The 9,552-nt window shown below is 42.8% G+C and overlaps 1 protein-coding gene across 2 annotated transcripts in view; it reads right to left on the bottom strand.

Moving 5' to 3' along the window:
- The window catches only part of LOC144978791 (inactive phospholipase C-like protein 1), a 241,163-nt gene that overhangs the window by 93,230 nt on the left and 138,381 nt on the right, over positions 1-9,552 (bottom strand). Inside the window, exon 2 of one of the 2 annotated variants that reach the window (XM_078925285.1) lies at positions 8,813-8,962. The exons of the other annotated variant lie outside the window; for it this stretch is intronic. Within the exon in view, the coding sequence (XP_078781411.1) occupies positions 8,813-8,962 (150 nt within the window). The remainder of the gene's footprint in view (positions 1-8,812; positions 8,963-9,552) is intronic. 2 annotated transcript variants of the gene reach the window in all.

The raw sequence follows: 9,552 nt of genomic DNA, 5'->3' as shown, positions 1-9,552 counted from the left end.
TTTTTTTCTTCTTCTTTCCTTCTTCTTCTTTTCTTCTTCTTCTTTCTTCTTTTCTTTTCTTCTTCTTTCTTCTTCTTCTTCTTTTCTTCTTCTGCTTCTTTCTTCTCCCCTTCTTCTCTCCTCCCTCCCCTCCCTTTTCTTCTTTTTTCTTCTTCTTCTTCTTTTCTTCTTCTTCTTCTTTTCTTCTTCTTCTTTTAATTCAGAAAGTGGTGGAGCAGGCATTATGTTGGTAACAACAAGTATGAAGTGGTAGAAAAGTGCCAGAGACAATAGGAATAAAATTTTTTTTTTTTTTTCGCGGCGGTGGTGGGTTTGAACCGCGCCTTATTGGTACGCAACTCCGCTGGCGGTGGAGCGGGCTCTACCGTGTGAGTTCCACGAACACAAAAATATTCGTTTCAAACCCAAAGTATTTCAGATCCCCTTTTCACCCATTCTTGAGATCGCCGATTCGTTCACCATCCGAAAATAATTTTGACCCAGTTAGCTTAATAGCCAATATTTCATCAAAACTATAAATAAAGAAACGTTGAGAATTGAGTTGTCGGTGTAGGGGTGAATTTTTTATTCAGAAAAGTGGTGGGAGGCACTTTGTTGGTAACAAAAAAGATATGAAGTGAGTAGAAAGTGCCGAAGAAATGAGATAAAAAATTTTTTATTTCTATTTTTCTTTGGCCTTTTCTACTCTTCATATCTTGTTGTTCCAACATAAGTGCCTGCTCCACTCACTTTTTGAATTAAAAATTCACCCCTAACCCGGAGCATACTCAATGTCCAATCGTTTTATGTTTTGTTTTTGAGGGAAAAATTTTTGGCTATTAAAGCTTAAAATTGCGGTCAAAATTATTTCGCGATGGGTTGGTGAACGAATGGCGATTTAAAGAAGTGGGTGAGAGGGTTTGAAATGACTTTGGGTTTGAAACGAATATTTTTGGTTTCGTGGATGCCCCAACGGAGAGCCAGTCTCACCTGCCGGCGGGTTGTCGTACCAATAAGGTCCAGGTTCAAACCCCACCACCGCCGCGAAAAAATTTTTTATTCTTTTTGTTTTGGCACTTTTTACTACTTCATATTTGTTCTTCTTCTTTGCTTTTTCTTCTCCTCCTTTTTCTCCTCATCCTCCTCCTTTCTTCTTTTTTTTCTTTTCTTCTTTTCTTCTTCTTCTTCTTTTCTTCTTTTCTTCTTCTTCTTTCTTCTTCTTCTTCTTCTTCTTTTCTTCTTCTTCTGCTCTTTTTTCCTCCTTCTCCCCTCCTCCTCTTCCTTCTTTTTTTCTTCTTTTCTTCTGCTTCTTTCTTTCCTCCTTCTTCTCCCTTCCTCCTCCTTTTTCCTCTCCCCTCCTCCTTCTTCTTCTTCTTCTTTTCTTTTCTTCTTCTCTTCTTCTTTTCTTTTTTCTTCTTTTTTTTTCTTCTTTCTTTCTTTTTTCTTTTTCTTTCTTCTTCTTCCCTCTTCTTCTTTTCTTCTTCTTCTTTTTTTTCTTCTTCTTCTTTTCTTCTTTTTCTTCTTCTTTTCTTCTTTTCTTCTTCTTTTCTTCTTTTCTTTTTTCTTTGTAGGTTAGGAAAATCCTGCAATCTTGCCATCATATGTCTGGTTATCAAATTCTCTAAGGTTGGAAAATGTATAGTGTGTTTCGTTTATGGCGAAAAAACTCCAGTTGTTTCGCTTACCCAATCGCGACAGACTGTTCCGCCTATGAACTTTTGGTAGCCGCCTTGGGTCTTGTTGGGGGCCCTTCAAAATGTGTGGCCATTCTTGGCAAGGGTTATCGCATGTGGACTTTTTTGGTGGAAAATGATATTTAAGCTTCCACTATTCCACTTTTTGTAACAAATGTCGATTTTTGTTTTATATAATATTTTAATCAACATTCCATTTTTTCATATTGGGACCCCCAAGGGTATTCAATATGAGAAATCATAATTGGCTTTTAGAAATAGTAGTTGCGCTTGGCTAAAAAGCCAACATCGCCATCGGATGTTAACGGACCCCAAAACCCCCAAACCTTATGTGTAATCTTGGTCGTTTTTGTTGGTTAACACAGTTCATGCGAATTAATCAAAATATGAAAGGAGGCAAAAAACATCAAAAAGACCCTAGTGGTCCAACTTATTCTATCTAAATTCTTATGAAACCATTTTGTATCCAGTATTCGCAATGGCCATAAACCTGGAGTACATACGATTCAATAGTCTGATGTCACGCCCCCGGCAACGGCGGATCTTGGTTCTAAACAAAAGGAAAATCTTTTTTTTTTTTCTGCTGTAGAAATTTTCAATGCCTTGTGAAGAATGTGTAAAAAATCAAACATGTCAAATTTTGGGGGGGGGGGGGGGGGGGGTCCCTTGGTCGCTTTTATGCTGCGGAGAAATTTTATACGGGCGTCCTCCATTGTTCGTGTTTAGAGCCGTGTTACTAAGTTACGAGGCGTCTTTGGAAGGAAGGACGTTACGACGTTGAAGGAATAGTAGTTTGCCGCTGGCTAAGAGGGAGCAAGTAGCAAAGTTCAGTGTGCTCCTGAAATCTTCGCTGAAGGAGACTGATTTGCTACATACGCGACCAGAGAGAATAAATTGGGCGGTAAAAAGGATTTGCCCTCGGCCCAGACAAGGAAAATTTCAATTTTGTAAGTTTCAACAGAAGGAATCTCCCATACCAAATGCAAGATACTGACAGAGCTAAAAGCAGATATAATTTGCTTACAGGAAACCCACAAAGACTCAAAAACCACCTTGCATTACCTGGCATGCAACTAGTAATACACCACGAACACCCAAAATATGGAAGTGCCATGTACACTCGAGAAAAATCTACCATACTGAAAAGCGATGACCACTCAGAAAATGACATTGAGATTTCAGAGTAGAAACAACACTGATTACCATCATATCTGTGTACAAACCTCCATTAACCCATTCAAGTGGCCCCAAATGAATCTATTGATAGAAAACCAACCCTGTCATTGGAGATTTTAACAGCATAACACTATAGGGGGTATGAGCAAAATAACATTGACGGAGATTCTGTTGAGGAATGGGCGGCCGGCAATGACCTCACAATCCTCCATAATCCCAAAGACAAGAAAAACCTTTATGAGTGCCCGGTTGGAAGAAAGGTTACAATCCGGACCTGGCATTCATATCTCTCAACACTTCTCAAACTTTGAAAGGACTGTAGGTGAGCTTAACCGAAATTCAACACAGGCTATTACTATCAGCATCAAACCAGCTGTTAAAGCCCTCGAATCAAATGCGATACCACGATTCAATTTTAGAAAAGCAAATTGGGAAAACTTTACTAAAGATTTAGACAATGAGATCACCAATATAAAAGTGACCCACAGAGATACGACGACTTTAGAACACTCATATGGAAAGTTGCAAAGAAAAAACATCCCAGAGGATGCCGAAAAAGTTATATTCCATGTCTCCAAGATGAAAGCAAGCAACTATATGAAAGATACATTGAATCATACAAGGTGGATCCTTTCAGTGAAGAAACCTAGAAATGGGTGAAGAACTCACATCAATGATAGCCGATGAAAGATCAGAAAGACGGAAGGAATTAATAACCTCCACCAATATGACCCTAAACAGCAAAAAGGCCTGGACTACAATTTCAAAACTGAATAATGACAAAAATACCCAGACAAGAGTGGCTGCAGTAACACCTGACCAAGTAGCACATCAGCTTCTACTGAATGGGAAACCAGCCAAGAAAGCACGAGGCCAACTAAAAGCCCTGAAACGTGAAATGGACAAAGCCCTCAAGGATAGTGAAGATCATCTTGACTCTTTTACCCTGGAGGAGCTACTAGAGGCCTTGTCCCATCTGAAGGCAGGAAAAGCATCTGGACTGGATGGAATCACAACTGAGGTGATTCAACACTTTGGACCGAGAACCCTATCTGGCTATTGGACCTCTTCAATGAATGCGCAAGGACAAACAGGCTGCCAAGTGCATGGAGGAAAGCAAGAGTAGTCGCCCTACGGAAAACCGGGGAAAGATCCAAAATCCAAGAAAAGCTATCGCCCGATCTCCCTCCTGTGCATCACATACAAGCTATTTGAGCGAACTGTTATGTCCCGCATGTCACCCAGTCTAGACGAACAACTGTCTCCAGACCAGGCTGGATTCCGACCAGACGGTCAACATGTGGTCAACTTCTTAACCTTACACAATTCATAGAAGATGGGTTTGAGACAAAACAGGTCACTGGCACAGTCTTCGTCGACCTCACTGCAGCCTATGACACAGTGAATCACAAGATCCTACTCCTCAAAGTGGCTAAAATGATAAAGAATAAGAAAATTGTAAATATCATCCAGTCACTTCTCGAAAACAGGCGCTTCTTTGTTGAAATGGATGGCCGGAAGAGCAGGTGGCGCACCCAGAAGAATGGTCTTCCCCAAGGATCAGTGCTGACTCCAACACTTTTCAACATATATACAAATGATCAGCCTGAGTTCCCAAAAATCCGCCGATTCATATATGCTGATGACCTATGCCTCGCAACACAGGATGTGTCCTTCCAACCAATCGAGAGCAGACTGACAAATGCCCTAGACACCTTACAAAGTACTACACTAAAAACTCGCTGAACGCCAACCCAGGGAAAACACAAGTGTGTGCATTTCACCTCAACAACCACCAAGCCCACAAAAAACTTAACATCAAGTGGAAATGGCCAGACATTAGAGTACAACTACCACCCAGTGTACCTCGGAGTGACGCTTGATCGGACTCTGTCCTTCAGAGAACACGTGAGGAAGACCAAGGCAAAGTGTCCACGCGAAATGCCCTCCTTGGAAAGCTGGCAAACATGAACTGGGGAACTGACCCTAAAACTCTAAGGACCACAGCATTGGCCCTCAGCTTCTCAACTGCGGAGTACTGCTCAGCTGTATGGGCCCGATCATGCCATGCCTCCAAGCTAGACCCGAGCTCAACAACGCCTGCCCGATCGTAACGGGCCAGCTGAGAGCAACACCATTACCACTGGTCTACCGTGCAGCAGGAATAGCCCCACCACACATCCGGAGGGAAACTCATGCCCAAATACAAAAATACAAACAGGAAATGGACCAGAGACACCCCCTTTATGACCACAATTGCCCCAAAGCAGGCTCAAATCAAGGAAAAGCTTCCTCACAATAGAGAGCCTTCACCCAGACCATTCAGCATTCTTCCGCCTGGACAAATGGGTAGAATGGGACAAGACAGCAAACGATGCCCTCCAGCCCCCAACAGAAAAGCTCCCAGCAGGCACAGACCTCAAGAGAAAAGACTGGGTGACGTTGAACAGAGCTAGAGCAAAGGTGGGAAACACCGTCACCAATCTCTTTAAATGGAAAATCTCACCGGGCACTGAATGCCCATGCGGTCACCCAGACAGACCATGGACCACATCCTGTCCGAATGCTCGCTGGGACCTCACTGCACCAATGCTGACCTGAGGGAATGCAACCAGACTGCCCGGGACTGGCTGACTCACTGGCGCGACAAGATATGATGATGATGATGCTTGGCTAAGAAGCTCAAATATAACGGACCAACACAAAACTGTGTGTATCCATGAACGTTTATAGTCGGGTTAATACAGTTCAGTGAGGATTACTCATAAACGCGGATGGCAAAAAAAAAAAAAAAAACAATAACAAAGACCTCAGTGACGTCATCTTCGAACTATCTATTCTGAGAAGAATAGTCAATGATGTGCTTTTTCATCTTGTGGTGATGACATCATAGTGTCTCTCCCTCCCTCCTCGTTTTGCTTGGTCTGTTGATTACGTGTGTTGTCGCAAACAGTTGGGTATCAATAGTCTTCACCAGTCATAACGTCACTTCCTTCCTAATGACGCATGGTAACTTAGTAACACTGGCTCTAAACTATCGGAACAATGGCGGACGCCCGTATGAAATATTTCTCCGGCGAGTATAAAGCGTATCCAGAAGAAAAAAAAACACATACATTTGATCATGTTTTGACTTTTACACATTCTGATCACAAGACCTATGAAAAGTTCTAACCAGCATGAAAAATAAAAAGTACAGAATTTCTTTGTTTAGAACCAAGATGGCCGCCGTTGCCAGGCGGCGTGACATCAGACTACTGAATCCAATTATTCAGTGGCATAAACGCATCGACTGCCCTGTGTGTTTACGTGTGTAAGTGTGTGTGTGTGTGTGTGTGTGTGTGTGTGTGGTGGGTGAGAGAGAGAGTGGGGGGGGGAAGAGAGAAGAGGAGAAGAGGGGAGAGAGGAAAGAGGGAGAAGAGAGGGAGAGGAGGGGAGAGAGGGGGAGAGAGAGGAGGGAGAGAGAGAGAGGAGAGAGAGAGGAGAGAGAAAGAAAGAGAGAGAGAGAGGAGGGAGAGGAGAGAGGGAGAGAGAGAGGGGGGGAGAGAGAGGAGAGGGAGAGAAGAAAGAGGAGGGAGAGAGAGGGAGAAGGAGAGAGGAGAGGGAGAAGAGAGAGAGGGAAGAGAGGGAGAGAGAGGGGAGAAGAGAGAGAGAGAAGAGGAAGAGAGAGAGAGAGAAAGAGAAGAGAGAGGAAGGGAGGGAGGGGAAGAAGAGAGAGAGAGAGAGCAGAGGAGAGAGAGAGAGAGAGAGAGAGGTGCAAAGAGAGGCGATGAAAGAAGTTTGCAATCCATCGCATGCCAAGATTTAAACCAGCATTTAGGTTGTTTGTTGTTGGTTTGGTCAACTCTCTCTCTCTCTCTCTCTCTCTCTCTCTCTCTCTCTCTCTCTCTCACACACACACACACACACACACTCTCTCTCTCTCTCTCTCTCTCTCTCTCTCTTTCTTTCTCCCTCTACCTCTTTATCTATCTGTCTAACTATCTGTCTATCTTTCTGTCTATCTATATCCCTCTCCCCCTTCCCTCATCTCTCTCTCTCAATCTCTCTGCATGTGTGTGTGTGTGTGTGGTGTGTGTTTATTTCCCCAATCCCTTCACTAATCAAATCCAGCAGACAGAATTAAGGCACTCAATCAATCATAATGCCACTAATGGTAGTTATCAGATGGGTAAGAATTGACAACTGGATTGCGCTATATATGGGAGGAGTAGGCGGTAGATGCCGCCTGGACAGCAGTGTTGAGAGATAGAGAGAAATAGAGAGAAAGAGAAAAGAGAGAGAGAGAGAGAGAGAGAGAGAGAGAGAGAGAGCGACACAGAGAGAAATAGAGAGAGACACACAGAGAGAAATAGAGAGAGACATAGAGAGGGAAAGAGATACAGAGAGAGAGAGAGAGAGAGAGAGAGAGAGAGAGAGAGAGAGAGAGAGAGAAGAGAATCTTGACCACACCCGGGATTGATAATGGTCACTTCAATTGCATTGTGAGGCGAGTGCTCTATAAAATTTTCTATGGGGGCGAGACCACAAGTGCAGTACTCGGAAAAAGTTTTTACTTTAAATATTGATCAGTTGTTTTTTTTAATGAAGAAGAAGAAGAAGAGAAGAAGAAGAAGAAGAAGAAGAAGAAGAGAAGAAGAAGAAGAAGAAAGAAGAAGAAGAAGAAGAAGAAGAAGAAGAAGAAGAAGAAGAAGAAGAAGAAGAAGAAGAAAAAGACGGATGAGGATGGAAGGAAAGAAAGAAAGAAAGAGAAAAAAAAAACAAAAAAATAGACTGAAAGAAAGAAAGAAAAAAAAAGACTGAAAGAAATAAAGAAGAAAAAATCAGGCCGTTTTGCCACTTCGTTCCAGTCAGCGACACCGAATCAGACAGAAGTCAACGACACAGAATCAGGCAGAAGCCAGCGACACCGAATCAGACAGAAGTCAACGACACAGAATCAGACAGAAGTCAACGACACAGAATCAGACAGAAGTGAGCGACACAGAATCAGACAGAAGTCAGCGACACAGAATCAGACAGAAGTCAACGACGCAGAGTCAGGCAAAAGTCAGCGACACAGAATCAGACAGAAGTCAGCGACACAGAATCAGACAGAAGTCAGCGACACAGAATCAGACAGAAGTCAACGACACAAATCAGACAGAAGTCAACGACACATAATCAGACAGAAGTCAGCGACACAGGATCAGACAGAAGTCAGCGACACAGAATCAGACAGAAGTCAACGACACAAAATCAGACAGAAGTCAACGACACAGAATCAGACAGAAGTCAACGACACAGAATCAGACAGAAGTTAGAGAAACAGAATCAGACAGAAGTTAGAGAAACAGAATCAGACAGAAGTTAGAGACACATAATCAGACAGAAGTCAGCGACACAGAATCAGGAATCAGACAGAAAATAGCGACACAGAATCAGACAGAAGTTAGAGAAACAGAATCAGACAGATTTTAGAGACACATAATCAGACAGAAGTCAGCGACACAGAATCAGGAATCAGACAGAAGTCAGCGACACAGAATCAGAAATCAGACAGAAGTCAGCGACACAGAATCAGGAATCAGACAGAAAATAGTGACACAGAATCAGACAGACGTCAGTAACACAAGAGTCAGACAGACAGACAATAGCGACACAGAATCAGACAGACGTCAGTAACACAAGTCAGACAGACAGAAAATAGCGACACAGAATCAGACAGACGTCAGTAACACAAGAGTCAGACAGACAGAAAATAGCGACACAGAATCAGACAGACGTCAGTAACACAAGAGTCAGACAGACAGAAAATAGCGACACAGAATCAGACAGACGTCAGTAACACAAGAGTCAGACAGACAGAAAATAGCGACACAGAATCAGACAGACGTCAGTAACACAAGAGTCAGACAGACAGAAAATAGCGACACAGAATCAGACAGACGTCAGTAACACAAGAGTCAGACAGACAGACTTACTTCTGGCCTTGTGTGGTTTCTTCGACGTGGGCTGCCATCTGATCTCCGTGACGTCGTGGCTGAGGGAGAAGAACCGATGGTACTGGCGGCTGTTGGATCGAACCTTGATCAAGTCGCTGCCATTCTGCATGAATGCAAGGCAATCTTGAGCTGTGGAAGATTAAAAAATAAAAAGTAAGTTTATGTAAACATGAAGAAGAAGAAGAAAAGAGGGGGGGGGGGTGGTGGTGGGGACTGGGGCTTTTGTATGGTGATTCAACAAATTTTGAGCACTATATAATGAGTACTTTTTTATAATGTGTTCAAAAAAGTGCGCACATTCATTTAGGTTTGACTTGTACAGCAAGATGATTTAATCAAATGTGATCGAATCTGATTCGGTGTCGCTGGCTTCTGTCTGATTCTGTGTCGTTGACTTCTGTCTGATTCGGTGTCGCTGACTGGAACGGAAGTGGCAAAACGGCCTGGTTTTTTTCTTCTTTCTTTCTTTCAGTCTTTTTTTTTCTTTCTTTCTTTCAGTCTTTTTTTCTTTCTTTCTTTCAGTCTTTTTTTTTTCTTTTTTTTTTCTCTCTTTCTTTCTTTCTTTCCATCCTCATCCGTCTTTTTCTTCTTCTTCTTCTTCACACGAAGGTGTGTTGCAAAATGCGCTTAGCTGAAGTGTGACACATTTTAGGAGACATGTCGGAGAAGACACGATGCCTGTAAGGCGCTATCACGATTCTTTTCAACGTTGATAACGT

This window comes from Berghia stephanieae, chromosome 8, assembly GCF_034508935.2.
Source record: "Berghia stephanieae isolate SIO BIC M18660-M18661 chromosome 8, UCSD_Bste_1.3, whole genome shotgun sequence".
NCBI classification, from domain to species: domain Eukaryota; kingdom Metazoa; phylum Mollusca; class Gastropoda; order Nudibranchia; family Aeolidiidae; genus Berghia; species Berghia stephanieae.
Note: the sequence above shows the minus strand (reverse complement) of the source record. Positions and strands in the feature narration are given on the sequence as shown.